Raw genomic sequence first — 23,038 nt, 5'->3', positions numbered from 1 at the left:
CGGGGCTTTCCCCCTCTGATGACATACAAAGGCAGAATGTTAATCAGAGTGTTTCTGCCGACTGTTTTTATCAAGTGTGATTATAAAAAATTTAATTAATAATTTGAAAGATATTTATACACACACTGTTGCCATAAACCCAGGCTTGAAGGGAGCGAAAATGAAGACAGAACTTTCACTCTTGGGTGAACTAAAATAGTTGAACTGTTTGAACTACAGTATCATTTCACACAAAAACCATTCACATTGTTGTGTAAAAAAATCTTGTGACACCATGCCTTTATAAATAAGAGTGCATAAGAATAGTTTGCAGAGTATAAAAACGCAACATAACTGAGATAATCATCTTTAATTATTCATCATAGCAAAAACCAATGCCTTGCATTAGAATGATTCCACAGAAAATCAATATTTGACTTATAAAGATGAAGGCGCTCTGGCTATTACATTAAATGTTAAATCTTAAAATTCTATTCTATTCTTCAAATAAGGCAATGACTTATACAGGTGAATTTGGAATTATTAGCCCTCCTGAATTATTAGGCCCACTTTATATTTTTTCCCCAATTTCTGTCTAAAGGAAAGAAGATTTATTCAACATATTTTTAAACATAATAGTTTTAATAACTCATTGCTAACAACTGATTTCTTCTATCTTCGCCACGATGACAGTAAATAATATTTTATTAGATATTTTTCAAGATCATAGTTTTCAGCTTAAAGTGCTTTTTAAAAGCTTAACTGGGTTAATTAGTCAAATCATTGTATATCGCTGTAGACAATCAGGAAAAAAATGCTCAAGGGAGTTAATAATATTGACCTTAAAAGGGGTTTAAAAAATGAAAACTTTTTTTTATTCTAGCTGAAATAATACAAATAAGACTTTTTCCAGAAGAAAAATTATTATAGGAAATACTGTGAAAAATACTTTGCTCGGTTAAACATCATTTAGGAACTATTTAAAAAAGAAAACAAAACTCATAGGAGGGCTAATAAGTTTGACTTCAACTGTATATCTAAAAAGAATTCCTTTTAGGAGCTCTGCCTTATGGCAGCAGAGGTCTGTCAAGAGTTTGCCAAGAATATAATCTTGCTCTACAGTTATTGTATAATAACTTGTAGGAAGTGCATTTGTTATGAAGCCTAGATCTATTACACGGGTGAAAGAAACGACTCATTACTTGCCAAACCGCCATTCACTTCCTGTTTAAGATAAGATTATTTGATGTTGCATTCAATTTAGCTGGAAAATACCCAGCACCTGAAATAAAACTCACGCTGGACAGCCCTGATCTGTCCATCTGAAGAACATTCTCCTATGAGAAACTCTCTCTCTCACACACACACACACCAAGCTTAACAAAGTGCACAATGTACAGTGTTGTCAGTGTTTTGATGAACTACTTTATCAGGAATGCAATGTTTCCATAACACTCTTTCCAGGTGCAGCTACAATGTCGCCTGTAAATGCAGGCAATGTTGTGTACAGGTGTTTTTAACACCTTATGAGGAGCCATGCTGGCCTATAATCAGCCTGACTTGCCTTGCACGCTCTGTGACCTTAATCTGACGTCTATGGGTTAAAAAACAGGCCTGGGTCAAAGCAAAAAACATTGCAACAGTTTGGTCCCACTTTATATTAGTGGCCTTAACTAATAAGTACTTACACAGGAATTAATAGTTTGTTACAATGTACTTCTTGTGTAAATACATGTATTAACTGTGTACTTATGCTTGATTAAATACCTGTATGTATTTACATCTGTAATTAACTTTTGTAATTACAATTGTCCTCAGCTGGGACAATCCCTTACACCTTAACTCACCCTTAAACCTACCCATACCACCAAACCTGTTCATAACCCAACCTCTATCCCAACTCAAAAGCACCACAAGTGTTCTCAAATACATCATTAACACAGTAAGTACATTGTATTTATTTTTTGATGGAAGTACATAGTAGTTAAGGACACTTAATATAAAGTGGGACCCAGTTTTAAACACCCAGTGAGCATTCAAGGACCTTATTTGAAGATCTCACATGTAGTAACCCTAGAAAATTTGATAAAAACTATTAACAAAATACATTCTTCCACATTCATCCACAACCTGCACTCTGTCCATAACCCCGTGTGATGAGTTTCGTTAGCTCGGCCTTTTCCTTGCTTCACTTCTCATCTCCGTTTTCGTTGATCTTGAATCTCTCCAAGAACTCGGCGTGCTTCTGTCTTAAGATCTCCTGCTGCTTCTTAATGCCGTTCGCTCTGAGGGAAAGCAGAAAGTAGCATGATTAAATTAAGTATTTACAGTCCTTGAAGAAATTAGGAGCTGTATTTTATGCCATCGCATTCAAAAGTCCTTGGCTCTCTCAAAATGCAGTTTGGGATTTAATGAAAAGTCGATCATCATTTATTGTATATCAAATGTAAATTAATTAAATAGGCTGCATTATAGTTCAATATTTTATGCCCTTCACTCGCCAACTTCCCTCTGTCTCGTTCCCTTGGATGTACAATACTGTGCAAAGGTCTTAGGGTCCCAGTTATATTTTAGTTTATGCGTTTAGTAGGGGAATAATGACATTATATATTACTGCTAATTCTCTTAATTAAAATACAACCAGAAAAACAGGTTCTAGTTGGATTTTTTGGGGGTCTAATTTGATTTGATCTGCATTTTCGTCGGAGTTGTTGTCAATATTGCCTGAATTGAGTAAATTTGGAATGCTGAAAAGTGCAAACAGGTTTTAATTTTTATGTGTAATTCCTACTAGAAAGCACCTAACTAGCGATAGTTTTATTTTTCAGCACGAAAAAGGTCCCAAGCACACTGCTAATGTGATGAAATCATATTTGGAGAGAAAAACAGCTCATGAAACAAAGAATGAAAGGAAATGGCCTCCACAAAGTCCAGATCTGAATATACAGTAAGTGCAGGCAAATATTACAGGCCATATGAGATTCACCTGGAGAGCAAAAGAAAGATAGAACATGTTAAATCTAAGTAAGAACTCTTTATAATGCTAAAAGATGCTTGATATTAAAAAGCACAATTGAAAAAAAAATACTCTGTTGCTTTTTCATACTAGTCTTTTGATTCCAAAAGTAATTTTGATCTGATTATTGTGTACATCGGGGGCTCCGGTTTACACCACAGTCCAAAACGTGGTATAGGTGAATTGGGTAGGCTAAATTGTCCGTAGTGTATGTGTGAATGAGGGTGTGTGGATATTTTCCAGTGATGAATTGCAGCTGGAAGGGCATCCGCTGCGTAAAACACATGCTGGATAAGTTGGCGGTTCATTGCGCTGTGACGACCTCAGATTAATAAAGGGACTAAGCCGAAATTGAATGAATGAATTGTGTACATATTTCCCATATTTTTGGTTTGTATATTAAAGGTATAGTTCACCCGAAAGTAATGACCCTGCACTTGCTTCATATCTTTTCCAAAGCTGGTGGGGGCCTAAGACTTTTGCACAGCACTGTACATCCTTGATTACATCAGACAAGTGTCCACTACTGGTGGATCATATAAATGGGTTAAAATTGAATGCCCACTGACCACTTGGTAACTACATTGTTGTGACGTCACAATCGCATTGCATTCTGGGACATATAGGACACAGCCCTGCACTCCAACACCGGTTACTCACTGAAGTACCTGAATGGGAGACCGACTGGAAAAACTAGGTTGCTGTTGTAAGTGGTGTTAGTGAGGCCAGCAGGGGGCGCTCAACATGGTCTGTGTGGGTCCTAATGCTCTGGTAAAAGTGAAGGGGAGCGTCAGTGAGCGCCGTCTTTCGATTGAGACGTTAAAGGGAGGTCCAGACTCTCTGTGGTCATTAAAAATCCCATGGCACTTCTCGTGAGAGTAAACCCTGGTGTCCTGGCCAAATTCCTTCCATCGAGGCTTACCCATCATGGCCTCCCAATCATATTCATCCACCAAACTGAGCTATATAAATATGCATTACATTACATAGGTGCTGGAGTAAACATATGAAGCCGACTTGCTCCAAAATCAAAGCGATTGAGGATATGTGCATGTAAGCTTCCATCGTTGACTTGAAGTGGAATGCACTTGACGTTGGGGATTCCCCCAATGGAACAAAGACAGGGAAATTTGCGAGTGCGTGTCTAAAGGTGAAGCGTAATAGTTTCTTAGGGCGTACTCACACTATGTACAGTTGAGTCCTCCCATCTCCCCCGACGGCCCGCACTCACATTACATTCGGGCCTGTGCACGCTGACGTCATCAATGAGGCGCTGATCAGAAGCGCTCTCGCTCAGCACAGTGGAGATTTCTCTAGTCATATCATTTGAGTCGTTTGATATGCAGTGACGCACAGTCAAATATTTCGCCAAACAGATCAGCCACTTTTGACACTCATAAAGCCCTCGTGCTGCAGGAATTAGGAGGTCTGCTGAAGGTGTGCAGCTTTCATGCAGTGAGGGGTTTCGTCTTTAATAAACTAAGACAGTTTGCGTTCATTAAACAGCAAGAATGATTAATAAACACATATGAAACGGTCCCTTTAAAGTCACGTCTTGCTTTCAGTTTTGGGCTTTGGCGCTATTTGCACTCACACACAAGCGTGTCACGCCAAAGCCCAAGTGAACCAATTCAGAGCACTCACACTTCTCAAACGATCCAGGAAATGAGCCTGGGCAGGGTTCGGATAGCATAGTGTGAGTAGGCCCTTACAGACATCACTAGTCTCTAGTCTAAATGGGTTTCTTAGCCATAACGACTGGTTTTCTGAGTGTGCTAATTTTTATATATATATATATATATATATATATATATATATATATATATATATATATATATATATATAAAACTAAAACATTGTTTATTTAAACTATAATTAATTTGTCTGGCCTCAACAACGTCACAGCAAACAACATTACAGTATTATTCAAGTAACGGGCCTCCTTTTAAAGTTTAAAGGTCCTGTGAAGTGCTCTGAAATGTACGTTTGTTATTTGATGTTTGACGTAATCTCAACCGAAACATGAAGAGAGGGTTGGACACTGTAGCTCCTCCCCGTTTTGAAAAAAACAGAGTCTCGAAGGGGGTGGGCATGTCAGATACTTTAGAGCAGTGTTTCTCAACTGGTGGGTCGCGACAAGATTATCAGTGGGTCGCAAAGTGTGTAGTCAAAAGAAACAACTAATGTTTAATTTTTAACTTCTTTGCTTATACCAGACTTTATTTTGAAATGTGCGAGTGACAACTGTACCATTTGACATGTGAAATTTCATTTAATTACAGCAACAAAATTGTCAAATCGCAAGTACGACCCTAATTATGCAAAGTATGGATTTACATATATTGACGACAAAAAAGGCTTAAAATCTCAGTGTGTCATTTGTAGTGGTGTGCTCTCACAAAAGCACATTTAGAAACCAAAACTTTTGTCGTTTTTACTTTGTAAATAATTTTTTATAATTTGAGACATTTTGTTAAAAGACAGCAATAAAATATTGTTTTTTTGTAAGTCTTGGTGATTTGCATATGATTTATCTGTCACTACTTGTGTATGTTAACAAATAAATACAAATTAATTATAATTCCTAAAATTATATCATAGTTCCTCAAAATTTTGATGACCATGTAAAAATGTGGGTCCCATGGCCAAACCAGTTGAGAACCACTGCTTTAGAGCATTTGATTGGTCAAGATTTCATTAGAAACTGAAGTATGTGATGACGTGAATATATTGTTGATCCACTTAGGCGGAAGTGACGGACTACACACTTTACGGGTCCTATCATACACTTGGCGCAATACTTGTTTGGTAGTTTCATCATGGTGCAAGAGTCGTTTTGAGGCGTTGCGCTACGCTGTTTAAATAGCAAATGCATTAGCGCTCATTTGTGCGCCCATAGGTGTTCTGGTCTAAAAAGGAAGGCGTTCTGAGGCGGACCGCTGGCGCGTTGCTATTTTGAGAAACTATAATAGATTTTTCATTACACCAAAACAAACCCGGTCTAAACTCCTGCGCAGAGTTGCGCCTCGCTTACGCACTGCTTAATACGCACAAGAGAGCAATAGGCAAATATCTTTACATATGAAAAAATTTAAATATTAAGGATATATATAGGATATAATAAGAATATATATAGGACATAAATATAAAGGATTAAAATATTACAAAACAGATTATTTTCTTGCCTACATAAATATGAAAAATCACTGCTTTTATGTCTTCTTCATCTCGGGAGGCTTTTTCAGTTCATTCATAACAATTTGCTTTTGTATAATGTTATTATTATTAGCAGTATTATTTATTATATCCATATTTATATTAGTTTTATTAAAAACATATAATAAACATGGTTTTAGACCATATGGGGCACAGCATGTGTTTTAGGATATAACTCAGGGTTTTGAACACACTTCGTTAATATTATTCATCTATTCGTTTGCGGAAATTAGAACTGAATTTAGAAATAGTTTTGAAACGAATATTTGCGCTTAACAAACGCAATTAATTATTTATAGACTAATTGATGTCTGTGCATAAAGGTTTCCCTATCCAAGAGCGAAAGTGAAAGTGATCCATTATCTCTCATTCTCAAGCAGTAGATGCTCTGTTTAACAGTTTTCTGTTAAAAAAACTGTTAACTGTTAACTGTTTGCTAGTGAAATGCTCATTTTTTCCACTTAGACTTACTTTGCGTCCTGTAAATAGCAAATGCGCTTATGGCGCGACGCAGCTGGCTCTTAAAGGGAATGGGAGATGAGACTCTAATTGGTTTATTCTCAAAACACACCTATAACTCATTAAGAAAATAAACTCAACCCTTTTAGACTATGTGCCATGGCGCAAAGCACATTTTCCCATCCGTAAATTAGCAAAAATGCGTTCTGACGCCCTGAAAGCGTTTGCGCCGTGCGTTTTGCGCCCTGCGCATGGACCGTCAAAATAGAGCCCTACATGTTTATATCAGTTTTATATCTTATGAACACAAATTTTGTTTTGGAGCACACTAGCTTATAGACATCTTAAAAACAAACAAAACTGATACTAATAGCTAAAAAAACTTTCTTTTAATTTCATGGGACCTTTAAAGGAGTACACTTTTAATACAAATAAAAATAATAAACTTATCAGTTTATCTCCTGTTATCAATTTGCATGGATTTAGCTTTACCCAATTCATCTTTGCCAACAAACCTTACGATCAAGTCAGAAACATGATTTACAGAAGCAATCAAGCATTTCCATGTCTCACAACAGCTCTCCTTTACATTACAACAAAGTCTCACATCACGATTTCAAGCGCTACATCTTTTGTTTTCAAACCCTCTGATGTAACGCCTCAGGCTACACACTTCCCAGAGGCTAAACTTTAAAGCACTTCCCACCTGGCTCTTTCTTTCGATTCATTGTAGATCTTGGTGATGACTCTGTCCTTCTCATCCATGAAATTATTATGGACCTCTTCCAGTTTCCTGCATGACAGACCAGCCCAGAGGTCAAAGGTGAACAGATTTACTGCCAACATACATATTTGCAGAGGTGAACAGACATCCACAAGGTGTCCGCGCAACTTTTAAAAGGCCACACGGGCACTGACTGGGGCAATAAAACATTTGATCATTTTTCAAAACATTTCAAGTTCACTCTCTGCTACGCGTCAGCCGAGCAGCGTCTGTTTATGTAAGATGCTTAATCTCAGTCGCCTGAATTCAAGGTGTAAAAACATGTAGCTGATACTGGAAAGCATAACTAAACATCAGGGATTATGGGAAACCAGTGTACACACTCTGCTGGGGTTTGTCTGACTGTGGGACAGACGAAATATCATTATCATGGACTCATCAGAAAAACAATGCATGAACAAAAGAAAACATTTTGCTCTGGGTTTCATGCAAAACATTCACTTATCAGCATGGCAACATCCAGAACAAATATTAGGATGGACTGCTGCTGTACATGTTGGATTTTTCTGAGCTAGGACTTACCTGAAGCCAAAGTAATGTGCAGAGACGCTGAGGATCATGGCGAGAAAGCAGTAGCCCACCAATCGCATGTTTCTTTTCTTTTTCTTTTCCCTTTCCTCTGGGGTGTTCTCCTGAGGCTGGGCCTGTCTGAACTGCTCCCAGTAACGCATGCTCTCATTAGCCTCCCAGCTGAGAAACACAGACACAAAATAGGTATTACAGCCATTGAGTTTATAATGTAAGCATGGGGTATCCCAAAAGCCTAATTAAGTCACAATAAACAGGTATCTTATATCAACTATCTTAAAGGAACGATGTAAATAGGCTAATTATACAAATGCCCTAGTGTTTGCATTTGAGTGAAATTGCTGGGGATTATTTTCAGTTGCTGCGTAATATCATTGTGCCTGCTGCAGCAAAGTTCTTTATATATTACGATGGAATGAGAGTACAGTTACTAGCCATATCAGCCTTGAAAATAGCAACTTTTCATTTTCCATCAATGGAGTCCACTACAGAAGAGTCAAGCAGCTTTAAATGGGAAAAAATTATTGAAACTCTTTTATTCATTTTTTATTTTGAACGAGGTGCTAATACCGATTCAATGACTAATGCTAAGCTAAGCTAAAAGTGCTCCCGCCAGACATGCAGATTGGCTGAATGGATTCAAAAATGGTAAAACTCACTGTTTAACTTTATGTGACTTGTAAAATGAGCGTATTTTCAAAATATACAGTTCAAGTCAGAATTATTAGCCCCTTTGAACTTTTTGTTTCTTTTTTTAATATTTCCCACATGATGTTTAACAGAGCAAGGACGTTTTCACAGTATGTCTGATAATATTTTTTCTTCTGGAGAAAGTCTTGTTTCTTTTATTTCGGCTGGAATAAAAGCAGTTATTAATTTTATAAAAAACATTTTAAGGTCCAAGTAATTAGCCCCTTTAAGCTATATTTTTTTTCGATAGTCTACAGAACAAACCATCGTTATACAATAACTTGCCTAATTACCTTAACCTGCCTAGTAACCCTAATTAACTTAGTTAAGTCCTCATATGTCACTTTAAGCTGCATAGAAGTGTCTTGGAAAAATCTAGTCAAATATTATTTACTGTCATCATGGCAAAGATAAAATAAATCAGTTATTAGAGAGGAGTTATTAAAACTATTATGTTTGGAAATGTGTTGAAGAAATCTGTTCTCTATTAAACAGAAATTGGGGGAAAAACAGGAGGACTAATAATACAGGCTAATAATTCTGACTTCAACTGTAACTGCTCGTATTGTGCACTACCAATCAGTGTTTATTTTTTGTGGACTGAAATAACTGTTTTACATTTAAGATTATAATACTTTTATTGTTGAATTGCATCTTAAAGGCGGCGACGCGGTAGGTTCGAGCCTTGGCTGGGTCAGTTGGCGTTTCTGTGTGGAGTTTGCATGTTCTCCCCGAGATTGCGTGGGTTTCCTCCAGGTCCAAAGACATATGGTACAGCTGACTGGGGTAGGCTAAATTGTCCGTAGTGTATGAGTGTGAATAAGTATGTATGGATGTTCCTTAGGGATGGGTTGCAGCTGGAAGGGCATCCGCTGCGTAAAACATATGCTGGAAAAGTTGGCAGTTCATTCTGCTGTGGCGACCTCAGATTAATAAAGGAACTAAGCCGAAAGAAAATGAATGAATCTTAATGGGACAGAAAATTGTAATTTTACTTTTAATTTATTGACTTACACCCTCAATTGAATTTCAAACCTTTACGAGTTATGAGTTTCTATAAAGCTGAAAACCCGTAACCTATGCCAGAATATACATTTTTGGGTGACTATCCCTTTAAAATACGTCTATTGTAAAAAAAAAAAAAAATACTCCTAATAATATACAAATAGCGTTTATCTTCATTGTCTGACACTAATTTTCATATAGACCTATTTATTTGATATCAAATTATAAATAATATTTGTTTTTCTCCATGACTTTATCAATAAACAGGGGTGTCACACCATAGGACAACAAAACTTAATTTTATAGTGATTACAAGTAAATGAAATATGTGAAAATTTATGAGACAAAAACTTTAAAGGTGCTCATGGGCTTCCGTTACATGATCTTGAATGGGGTCCTTCAAATAAATGAATTTTCCTGCGGAATTTCATGATTTAAAATAAGCATATAGTGTCACAACGGATGACATGCTTTTCAATGACAAAAAAATCAAGTTGCTATATTTTTTTAAATTATTTAGATAAAAATAATTTATTTATTTTCATTTTATTTACGAGAGTTTTAATTTAGTGAACAATGCTTGAGACAAAAAATGAAAAACACAGGAGCTTTTTATAACAGGAAGACAAATACATACTGAATCAATACTAGTCAATACTAATTATATTCATGTTTGTCATGTATGACAGAGAAAATGCAACATCATGCCAACAACCCATTTACACAGAAGAACAATGGAAAAGTAGCGCATTGGAATGGAAACATGCGTTCTGGGTGAATGGCCCCTTAGGCTGATATATGTCAAGCTTGTACTGCTTGACAACACTAACTGGTCTGTAGCTATGGAGCCCCATACGTAAGAGTGTATGATGCATTGTGTGGGACATTCCTCTCATAACCACCATTAAAATTTTTGTGAGAACTTCTGAGGGTCCAGACCAGATAGAATAGCCTTTATTGTTCTCCTGCATCAATGAGTCTAGGGCACCCTGTCACTGATTAGTGGTTTGTCCCACTGTTAGTAAAACATGGATATTTTGACCCATTTGTCCTGCCATAAAAATTAGGTTCTTTTCAAAGCTGTTCTGATCTTTATTTCGGTCCAGCATGGTTTACTTGCTTACCATCTAATCTACTCGGACCTAAATATTTGGCTTTTTTTAGAAGATAATAAGTATTTTCTTCACTGGTCATAATGTTTTGGCTCATCCGTGTACATGGCGATATTAAAGGGTTAGTTCACCCAAAAATAAAAATTCTGTTTTTTATTACTCACCCTCATGTCGTCTCAATCCTCTGAGACCAAATTATTATTTAAATGTTATGAGTTGCTTCAAAACACATCTAGATAAGTGTGAAAGATGTGAAATTAGACTAAATTCGCCAAAATATCGCAGAACAAAGCCGTTTTTACAGGTTTTTTGGTGCGCAAAATTGTTCTTGAAGCTTCAAATGATTACAGTTGAACAACTGAAGTTACATGGAATGTTTGACAATAGTTTTGGTTTGATCACAATAACAATAAGTCATAAACAGAATGCTATATATATATATATATATATATATATATATATATATATATATATATATATATATATATATATATATATATATATATATATACAGTATGGACAAATGACAGTCTATAGAAATCTCCAGTAACACACAAAAAAGATTTGTCGCCAGTCACTTTTTAAAAAAATTTGTCACTAAGGGGGTCTGAAAAGTTGCTAAATCTTTTCGCGTAATCTTTTCGCGTAAGTCCCCAGATGTTGGTAATATCTATGGTAAATAAAATGGATATTTTCTGTCTTTTAGTCAATATATTATATAAGAGACTTGCTTTGTTTACCAAATAAAGTGAATCTAATTGGATTTGCATTTTAAACATTAAATAAAAGTTAAAAAGATATTATTTTTTTATTTCACATATTAAGGTTATAGTTATGGTACTCCCAAAATAATTAAGCAGAAATCTGCAGATTTTTACCAAAATTCTCAGCAGAAACGTCCGCAGACTCCGCCTGGCCCTATTTATTACACTGGAATGACATGAGGTTGAGTAAATCATAAGAGAATAAACATTATTTTGCATGAACTAACCCTTTAAATTCAAGCTTGTTGATTATAAAAAAAATATTGTTTCTCACCTGGGATTGTTGGAGGAGCTGGAGGAGGTTCTGAAGGCCTGACCTCCAGCATACTGGTACCTCAGCCTGAGGTCATAATCCTGTCTGGACCCTTCTTTGCTCAGCACCCTGTACGCTTCATTCAGCTGCACAAACTGTGTGTGCAGACCAGGATTGGATGGGTCACTGTCTGGGTGCAACTGAAGGAGAAAACAGAACTTATCTTTCTTCCCAAATCAAAGCAATCACATTACACTATATAGATCCAGTTCTCAGTGAATATAGCCAATAATTGTTTGGTGCATTTAAACAAAATCATTTTATTAAGCAGTTATATCAATTCAATAGAGTTTGGTCACGTACCATCTTTAGGAAAAGAAAGATAATGCATTTAAATTTAAACAAGTTATTAAAAAGACTACAAAATGTAATCTATATTTAGTATTTAAAATGTTTAATATTTTACAGTATTTTTCTTGTTTCAATTATATTTACACATGTAAAATAAAATATAATAATACACAGATACATCTGAGGTATCAGGAGTATGGTCTAATATATATATATATATATATATATATATATATATATATATATATATATATATATATATATATATATATATATATATATATATATATATATATATATACAATTAAGTAAATTTTTTAAGTATAGAAATACACACACACACATATTTACCTGTCACCACACCTTCTTCCATTCACACTTGAAAATTATATCATTTTATCAAAATTAGCTCAGGTTTATTCAAAAAATATTAAATATTTACAAAAAATATCTCAGCAGTGGAACAGTGACAGTTAAGGGGTCTGAATATGACCTTTTGACCTTTCTTTCTCACTTGTGTTCAATGTCTGTCATATCACTCATAAACCATTTATCTGTTTCTGACTCGGAAACAAAGCACCCACATCACTTGCACCCTCATCTCCTGTCACACACATGCGCACACAAATATGTAGTGGTTCTATCTCGCCGTCACTCTGCTTCCTTTAAACAAAAACAGATCTTTCTCAATTTTCACTCCATTTTTCTCATGGACATACACAGATTTGTTACATTCCTTCTTACTGACATTCTTATTTTATTGCTTCAGTTACTGACAAGTAAAATCTTAATTGGATGGAATTAGAATCAATAATAAATGCCATATCACTGAGGATTAACGGAAACCAACAAGTCTGCCACAACTGAACAGCGCCCTCTAGGGGAAAGGATGATAAATTATCATTTATAATCATTTTTTCACTAAATACAGAATTGACAAAATACAGGATCAATTATGTCTCTGAGAATAAATTCTGAGGATATATATATTATTGCGATTTAATAAATAACAGTATGCAAGTCTCAAATTAATTTAAAATGTTTTGCTCAGATGCATAATGCTCCCCTTACACCAGGGATGTCAAAAAGATTTTAGCTCCAACTTGCTTCAACACACCTGCAAGGATGTTTCTATCTATGAATGCCTAGTAAGAGCTTGATTAGCTAGCCTAGGTGTGTCTCATTGGGGTTGGAACTAAACTTTGCAGGACGCCAGCCCTCCAGGACCGAGTCTGGACATCCCTGCCTTACACCATCAAAGCAATGCTTAATAATTATGAAGACAGCTATATTAGCATTCACACTAGTGTATGAGAACATTCTGGTTATTACAAGTGTGCGGCAGTTTTGTCGCATGTCACTTTTAAGGGTACTATTTTACCCTTTTTTCAAGATTTAAGTCTTTTGTGTCTCCAGAATGTGTCTGCAAAGTTTCAGCTCAAAATACTCATCAGATTATGTATTATACCTTTCTGAATCTGGGAAATTTGAGAAGTGAGGACATTGTAGCGGTTTTTGTTGCCTGTGCCTTTAATGCAAATGAGCTGGTCCTTCCCGCTCACAGTTCCCATGTGTGAGTCAGAGCCATAGAGATCTCTCTGTATTGCTCTTATGTGTATAGCCTTCACGTAGATAAACAGCACAGTGACAGACAATAATAAAGCTGATCTCCTTTACTACAGTAAGAACTTTCCCAATGGTTATTTAATATATTTGTTGTTTAGTAAATTCAAGACTTTCTGCGACAATGAGAGACACAATGACGTTATATGCGCACACACACACACAGATCGCGTGTTTAACTTTGCATTGTTTTTGCACAGAAAATGTGACAGAATACACATTTATATCCACTGCTCTATGGATATCCGTTAACTTAATGTACAGAATAAACCTGATTTAACGTCCACAAACCGGGATCGAAGTGTCTTCTTTTGCAATTGTACTGAAATGTGGCTATAGTGATGAATTACAGTGATTTTACTGTCTTTATTACAAACATGCACATTTTTAAAAAGTTTCAAAGTTGTAAAACTTATTATTGACATGCAGATGATCACATATTTTAATTCCAGTTGCTTTGCACACATCCTGTCTAGTGTATATGATTATACGTATTACTATGGAGACATGTTAATATGCGTCTGTCAATCAATCTGGTGGGCGGGGAAACCGCACTCCTATGTCACGTTGTGGTGGGCCTCAAAATTTAAGAGATTTGGATCCTATTTTAACGTCAGGAAATAAAAAAAGAGACTTATTGTGTTTCTATGACTCCAAAATGACAGTTCAGTCCAAACATCTTACAAAAGTTAACTTCCATCATAGGTGCCCTTTAAATGTGCAATAGTGTCAATAGTGTTGGACCGAGTCCCAAAATACTTGGAGCCAAACAGCAGTAAGGGGCGTTTCTAGTAACAATAGCAGATCAATCAAAAAGGTGCAAGGTCATATTTGTTTGTGAGTGCTTTCTTTTGAGGGCGCTTTCAAATATCAACATTGTTTGGCAACATTCGCTTAGTGCACCTTTAAATGCTCTTGCTCAATTTAAGTGGACTCTGATTGGCTCAATGTTGTTATTGTTCGTTATTCCAAAAGTATCAATCCTCTGTGTCGGTAAAGGTAGTGTGGCTTCCCCTTTTCTCACAGAGTTATTAGAATGACTATTAAAACAAAGTTATTGTTCTTGTCAATGGTGCGAATTGTTCATTAATATTCATAAATTGCTATCAAACCCACTCAGTCTATAATAAGGTGACATCGAGACTAGACTCTTTAAGCAATATGAAAATACTGCATTGCATTAATGTACCTTTTTAGACTTGTCGAAAAATGCAAACTTAATTTGTTCCAGCGTAGCATCCGGTTTCACCCCGAGAAGTTCATAGTAATTGGTTTGTGACCTGTAAACAGAACAAAAAACAATTAAGATAAATCATTTACCAGCACTTGTATTCATAGAGCCAAAGCAGAACAACTGTACACTAATAATTACAAATAACTTAACCAACAAACTTTTATTTCGCACACTATAGCCCCTTTCACACAAAAGCCCCTTTCACACAGTGATACCGGTAAATATCTAGAAAATTTCCGGAACGACTTTACCGGTATATTCAAAAAAGCGCTGTTCACACAAGCGAGGACGTTACGGAAATTTTCCGGAAAAGAGCATTCACACATCCATTCCAAAATACCGGTAAATTCTGACATCATTCACCACAAATGAGCTTTAAACGGCTGCGCTTGTATTTGTAAACATTTGACTAAATTACAAACTCTGTGGATGATCAATATTGTGAACAACTTTCGCAGGATCACTTTCTCATGTCGAGATGTTCATAATATGTGCGTGTGCAGGCGCTCACAGGCTGTTTCACAGGCACACGCAAAGCTTGAAGGTAAACAAACAACGGCTTATCATAAGCATCTCATCGATGATTATTTACACAGTTGGCATTAAGAAGAACATATTAACGTGATCTGACTAACATCTAGCAGCTAAATGTGTCTGGAAAAATATTCAAAGGTTTTTATTCTCACAAACCGCGCGGACGTAAATGCGTCTGACTGTTGTGATTGGCTAAAGCAGACGTCTCACGTCAGCATGTTCTAGACGTGCACGCACTTATTACGGTAATCTTCCTTCTGCATTCACACAGCGCAGCATTCCGGCAAATTGCCGGTAATGTTACAACTTCTCTTCTCTAGAACGTGCTGACGTGAAACGTCTGCTTAAGCCAATCATAACAGTCAGACGCATTTACGTCCGCGCGGTTTGTGAGAATAAAAGCCTTTGAATATTTTTCCAGACACATTTAGCTGCTAGAAGATAGTCAGGTCACGTTTATATGTTCTTCTTAATGCCAACTGTGTAAATAATCATCGATGAGATGCTTATGATAAGCCGTTGTTTGTTTACGTTCGTGTGCCTGTGAAACAGCCTGTGAGCGCCTGCACACGCACATATTATGAACATCTCGACATGCGAAAGTGATCCTGAGAAAATTGTTCACAATATTGATCATCCACAGAGTTTGTAATTTAGTCAAATGTTTACAAATACAAGCGCAGCCGTTTAAAGCTCATTTGTGGTGAATGATGTCAGAATTTACCGGTATTTTGGAATGGATGTGTGAATGCTCTTTTCCGGAAAATTTCCATAACGTCCTCGCCTGTGTGAACAGCGCTTTTTTAAATATACCGGTAAAGTCGTTCCGGAAATTTTCCGGATATTTACCGGTATCATTGTGTGAAAGGGGCTTATGTTAGCCTGATCACTAAAAAAAATATATTTTTCTTCATATATTCTAAACTAAATGTTGTGCTTGTATTGTTCATGTATTGCTATGATGCTTCGGTAAAATGTTTTTGGATGCGTTTGGTGGTTTTTAATTTTATGTGAGTGTTGCTGTGATGTTCTGGGTTCTCAGGTCTCTGTAATATTCTGATTGATAGCTCTGAAAAATGAATGTACATCAATGTAATGGATCAGGATCAATAATCAACACTTTTCACAGTGAAAAATAATCACTGGTTACTTTGTAGGGGTATGTTAGCTCATTAACACAATTCTGTAATTAGCCAATTGAATGGCAGCGACACATCAGAATTTAGGCAAGGTGAAGATGATCTGCTGAAAGCCAGACCAAACATAAAAAATTGAAGAAAGGTCATTTGATTTTTTTGCAAAATGGCTGGTCAGAATATTTGAAAAAAAAAAAAAATAATAATAAATAATAATAAAACTAAATTAAAAACGTTGAAACAACAGGCGGTGATAATGACACTTATATTGGGTTCACACCGAACAGGAATTAAGTATTCGCACAAGTAAATTGCATACAAGTCAACATGAAAACCAAGGTGTATTACCGTCCTGCGGTGCCAACGACGCGGATATTTGCCTCATTGCCTTGGTGTGAACCCAGTCATGGCCAATCAAAAAGGCACGCACATTGACTTCACGAGATGAAAACTCTGGCTGTAGTGTCTAGTTGACCACACTGTACCTGGGGTTTTGGAAAATCTTCACCCTGGTCAGTTTTCAGAAAATTTCGGTTAAAGTCACCCTATATTCCATTTTCATGTCAACAAACAGTGAAATTGTATAGGAGATGTGGTCAGTAGATGACCAGCTAAAACCAGCTTGACCAGCCTAGCCAGGCTGGGAGACCAATGAAAACCACCTATGTCCATCTGATACCAGGCTGGTCAAGCTGGTCAATTCCTGCCTGACCAGCTAAGATCAGGAAATGTCCAAAACCCATCTAAAACCAGACTGGTCAACCAGCTTAGGCTAGTTTAAGCTGTTTATTTCAGCAGGAAAAACGAGACAACAGATAATTGGGAAAACGTTGTCCAGCCAGATTCGTTTTGATTTCATGCTACTTGCAGAATGTTAATGCACTATGTGATAAAGATAAAAGCATCTAAGGAGTTCACTGAACTCAAATGGTCTCCACAGTCAGCAGATCTCAATTCAATAGAGCACCTTTGGGAACCTTTGGAACAAGACATTTACATCAAGAGAATGAGCAGACGACTAATCTGCACCAACTCCTTGAAACTATCAAAGGTCAAAACGGATCAAAATCTCTGAGGAATGTTTCCAGCACCTTGTTGAATCTATGATGTAGCCCTGAATGTAAAAGTGGACCCAAGTGTACGTAAAGGGTTAGTTCAACCAAAAAAGAAAATGACTGAAATCTAATTAATTACCCTCATGGAATTTCATGGACCTTTTCATCAGCAAAACATAAGTAAGATTTTTTTAGGTGAAACCTGAGAGCTCCCTCATCCTCCATAAACAGCAAGATTCCCAAATCGTCATGAAAAATACCCCCTTGAAGAATCCTAAAACAAAAATAACTGTTCAGCAGTTTCTTCTCTTTATTGTCAATAAAGGGTGCACGCTCACATGTCGAGCTTTGCCGCAATTCTGACGCCTCTTATTACCTCAGATGCGCCTGTGTTTTGTTTCGAACAGAGGAAGTCATGCACGCGTGTCTGAGGGTTGTACATCACTGCACAGCACTCAGAAGCATGCGCCCTATACTGACACAAAAAAGAAACTGAAAAATAAAGTTGTTTTTTCTTTTATGTGCGCAAAAATGTGTTCTTGCAGCTTGATAATATTCCAATACCACCCCTGAAGGCATATGATCTGTTCTAAGATTTTCTTGGTATTTTAATGAGTTGGGTCTCAAGGTTTGTTCTTCACTTCTGCCAATTGGTGAAGTTTTGGTTCCTTACCACTGTTTCCTCTGACTTGCTTGTTAGGGGCTGTCGGAGCTGCTCTTCTGTTGCTCGTCCTTGACTTTTGTATTAAACTGAACTGAACTAAAGTGAGGCGGCACGATTTCTCAGTGGTTAGCACTGTCACCTCACAGCAAGAAGGTTGCTGGTTCAAGTCCAGTTGGCATTAAAGGAGTTTGCATGTTCTCTCAGTGCTCACGTAGGTTTCCTCCAGGTGCTCCGGTTTCCCCCATAGTCCAAAGACATGCACTACAAGTGAATTGAATAAACTAATTCCACTTGTTAAGTCGTGACGTATTGGTGACGTATGGAATACTGTTTTCAGGTCCAAGCTGCCACTCATTTTAATTGAGAAAATATTTGTTCATGGACACTTTTTAGTCCTATCACACAATAAAGTGAATTTTATATAACATCATGGTGTACACAACAGTCTCTAGACTTGCTGCATCACAAATACCAAAATTTTAACAATTTATAAAACAAATTTATCACTTTTTGGCCATCGGATATTAGGCATGGTCATATAAATTGCTATCGAGCTTTTCGAAAGTATTACAGTGCTTTGTAAACATTTATTATTACCATTTGATGAGTTTCCCCATAAAATTTGATAGAGCGATTGGACCCAGAAGCCGCTTCGCCTGATGTCACGCTTAACAAGTAGTTTAGCCATAGTTTGTGAGTGTTGGTGTGAATATGAGAGTGTATGGGTGTTTTTCAGTACTGCGTTGCGGCTGGAAAATTAACAGGACATTTTTGGGTGAACTATTCTTTATGGACCGATAAATGTTTACAGGGCGCAGTGGGTAGCACGTTCGCCTCACAGCAAGAAGGTCGCTGGTTCGATCCTCGGCTCAGTTGGCGTTTCTGTGTGGAGTTTGCATGTTCTCCCTGCGTTCGCGTGGGTTTCCTCCGGGTGCTCCGGTTTCCCCCACAGTCCAAAGACATGCGGTACAGGTGAATTGGATAGGCTAAATTGTCCGTAGTTTATGAGAGTGTGTGTGTGGATGTTTCCCAGAGATGGATTGCGGCTGGAAGGGCATCCGCTGCGTAAAAACTTGCTGGATAAGTTGGCGGTTCATTCCGCTGTGGCGACCATAGATTAATAAAGGGACTAAGCCGACAAGAAAATGAATGAATGAATGAATGTTTACACTTAAACTTCCTGTTAATGTTGGGTTGAAAGGCGAGCAAAATAATGCAACCAGTAAATGTGCCAATATTACATACTTAGTGCATTAATAAACCTCGTGCTTACTGTTTATAGTTGTTAGAAAATAAATGAAAATCATCATAGAAAAAAGGGAAAAGGTTATTAGTGTACCCATCAAAAATCAAAAGTAAGTTTAAAAATATTGTTTTTTTAGTGAAAACACAAATAAATGAATTAAACTGAACTTCAACAATGACATTTATTCTAAACCAAACTGAATAGGATTTAATTTAACTAGAACTACAACAGCATTCGACCACTACTCTCCTGCATGGCTGATTTGCTGGAATGTTCCACTACCTGAAATATTGTTACAGCTTTTTATCCCTCCATCTTTTTTCATTACTCGTCTTCATCTATGGCTTGTGAAATGGGTCCATTGGGTTAAGAGGGCTCTCAGATTTCATCAAAAATATATTCATTTGTATTCCAAAAATAAATGAATGCCTCAGAGGTTTGGGATGAAATAAGGGTGAGTGATTAATAATATAATTTTCATTTTGAGTGAGCTAACCCTTTAATTATAGAGGCTAGTGAGTGTTTTTGTATGTGTTTTACATTTTTGGCAGCTACATTTCTAATTACAGCTGAAATTAAAACGTTGTGCATTTTTAAGAAATTAATACAATTATGTCCTGCATACCTGTGTGCAGCAGAGAGAGAAAACAGCCGCTGAGAACTTCTACAGTACCAAAAACAAGTCTGACAGAGCCGAATATGAGCCTCCCACTGCATGATGATCTCAGAAATATAAACTACATAAATGGGAATCTGAAAAACAGGGGAGAGGTATGTTAGTGCACACGAGAAACCATCACACACAATTGAAAACTACACATTTATTTTACGGGCATTTATTTAGCCATTTCAGCATGTTCGATGTACCTTGTTTTGTTGTAGTTTCAGCATACAATAGTACTTCCCGGGTGAAGCTCTACTATGTTGTGTTTAAGTTTAAGCAACCTGAATGCTTGTTGTGTTTGGATTAAACTTCATCACTCTGAATGCAAGCTGTGATTGGACGATGCTTGATCGTGTTTAATGTATTGTGTTCAGTGTTGTGTTAGCTTGAAGCTTTATCATGCTGAATGCACATTTTGTTTGAGTAAGGTTTTATCATGATGAATGCGTGTTTTGTTTGAATGAAGCTTTACATGTTGAATGCATGTTGTGTTTTGGTGTGACTTTACATACCGCTCAGCAGGATCCCATTGAAAGGCAGTGGGTCAGCAGCTCTGCGGGAGATCCTGAATGGACACGAGAGATTACACACATACATAACATAGTCTGGGGCTCTTTTTGACATCTAATATTCTTGTATTTGTTCAATTACAATCACATCTTAAACCCTAGCTATTTTATTAGGGTATGTTTTCACATGATAAGTCAAGTTTGGTCTCCAAAAGTAAATTGTTTAGGATTTTAGTGGCATTTTCCAATGAAAATACACGCAAAATCAGTGTAATGCATGTGTTTCCTGTCCAAACATACACAAAAGCAGAACCTGGACGGCAAATCCAATCTATAACCGTTAAATAAAAATATGACAGCTGTCAAAGGCCCTATGAAAAAGTACTATAGTAATCTTTAATAAAATATTAGTGTCCAAATAGATCCATACTATAGTAGTTAAATTAACATGTTGTGGTTATTCTACCGGTAGAAAATATGGTTAAAAACCAACTAACGTTACAGAAATAAAAACTAATTACTGTAGTTTTTTCAAACTATAGAATATACCAGAGTTTACTGTAGTAACAACTAAAGTATAACATTACAGTGCACTAGATATAAGTATGTTGTATTTATTAACAAAGAGTTTCAAATACTTTAATTTAATACACTACTATACAGTAGTATGGTTAAAAACACTATAATACTTACTATAACGTCCTATAGTATTTTATCATGTGGGAATATATTGAGCTAACAATCTATACAGCCTTTCACCCCGCAAAACATAACCACAAATGCGCCCAAAAGTGCTGTCTATGTAGTCACCACACTTTTGAGACACGTCCATTGATCAGCAAACTCAAATTAGCAGGCAACGACAGCAAGGCTGTTGTTAAAATCTAAACTGTATTGACACGATTTTATAACGTATATAAAGAATTCGTAACGCAACTCATACATGTTTTGAGGCATATTAATCAGTTCCTGTGACAGAGATGCACTTTCCACTCGCTAGCTTAGCCGCGATGCTAAAAACAACAACAAAGTCATGGGAAACGTGTAGCTTAGCACACGACTGCTGTTCAAATCAGTGTAATTCTTATTAGTAAGTCATTAATCAGCGGATTAAACATAAATAATGGCGTCACCTTCATTCATGGAGACGCGCAGGTCAGCTGTGGATGTTCTGTTGCTTTCATAACGCTTCACAAGTGCTGTTACATAAATGGACAATGTGTTTCATGACAGCTGCATGTCAGGAACTGTTTGCACCATACCTGTTCTGAATGGGTTATTTACATGAATAACATAATATAGTAATGGATATTTCTGTAATATATTAATATATTATAAAGAGTACTATATACTAAATGTACTAATATTAGAGCAAATAAATAAATACTATATTTTTAACCATAGTAAAGTAATTGAATTAATCTGTTGTTCTATAGTTATTGTAGTAATACAATTATAGTAATACAAGCAATTTACCCAATACTGTACACATTTTTCTAAAACATTGCATATTAATATCAGTAAAAACTAAAGTATGGGCCTAGTACAGTATTTGTTAGTTTATCACTATATAGTTATTACGACAGTATGCTGTTGTAATGTTGCAAATTTAATGTTAGCGCTTTACTATGGTTTAGTTTAAAAATACTTTTTACTTATTAGTATTTTTATGTGAGATCCAACTCCCATACAAAAATTAACCATGGTTTTATTATAGTAGTTATGGTAAAAAAAAAAAAAAAAAAAAAATATATATATATATATATATATATATATATATATATATATATATATATATATATATATATATATATATATATATATATATAGATGTACTACTATTTGTTTAACTATAATTTACGACAAATATCATAGTTTAACTATGGTCACAAAGACAATAAGCTTTTTACACGCAGAAGTCAAAATATGGTTAAAACCAATATTAAAAAAAATCAGAAAAGCATATAGTCAATATATATTTTTGTCTGTCATGAAACTTTATTTGCTTGTCGAGTGATTCTAAAAAGATAAACATATTTTTACTAGCATAATAGTGAGAAATGGTGAGGTAACTTTCAGTATTCATTTAAAATACTAAATACCCTGAATGTTTAACATATGGCAAAATTACATTAGGTTATAGTAACAGGCCACTTTTAATTTTAATCTGTTCCTTAACTAAAATATCTAAGTAACCAATAACATGGCAGCAACTC

The 23,038-nt window shown here is 36.1% G+C and overlaps 1 protein-coding gene across 2 annotated transcripts; it reads right to left on the bottom strand.

Annotated features, from left to right (window-relative positions):
* Positions 1-334: 334 nt before the first annotated feature.
* dnajc4 (DnaJ (Hsp40) homolog, subfamily C, member 4) lies at positions 335-22,030 on the bottom strand. Of its 2 annotated transcripts, none has more exons than XM_073921195.1 (8): positions 21,516-22,030; positions 20,826-20,878; positions 20,275-20,402; positions 14,970-15,060; positions 11,828-12,006; positions 7,977-8,144; positions 7,377-7,463; positions 335-2,264 (listed from the first exon to the last, which is right to left on the bottom strand). In XM_073921195.1, the coding sequence occupies exons 3-8, from the start codon at positions 20,364-20,366 to the stop codon at positions 2,168-2,170; spliced, it is 714 nt and encodes a 237-aa protein (XP_073777296.1). In that variant the 5' UTR covers positions 20,367-20,402; positions 20,826-20,878; positions 21,516-22,030; the 3' UTR covers positions 335-2,167.
* Positions 22,031-23,038: the final 1,008 nt, after the last annotated feature.

Source organism: Danio rerio, chromosome 14 (genome assembly GCF_049306965.1).
Source record: "Danio rerio strain Tuebingen ecotype United States chromosome 14, GRCz12tu, whole genome shotgun sequence".
In the NCBI taxonomy this organism is placed as follows: domain Eukaryota; kingdom Metazoa; phylum Chordata; class Actinopteri; order Cypriniformes; family Danionidae; genus Danio; species Danio rerio.
The sequence above is the reverse complement of the archived record's forward strand: the minus strand, read 5'-3'. Positions and strand labels throughout refer to the sequence as shown.

Bases quoted from the DNA above. Each gene is read 5' to 3' on its own strand.
- dnajc4 (XM_073921195.1), bottom strand. From the start codon at position 20,366: ATGCAGTGGGAGGCTCATATTCGGCTCTGTCAGACTTGTTTTTGGTAC. The intron at 15,061-20,274 runs GTATGCAGGACA...TTCTGTTTACAG, and splicing joins TCTCTCTCTGCTGCACACAG to GTCACAAACCAATTACTATG. The intron at 8,145-11,827 runs GTGAGAAACAAT...TGTGTTTCTCAG, and splicing joins AGCTCCTCCAACAATCCCAG to CTGGGAGGCTAATGAGAGCA.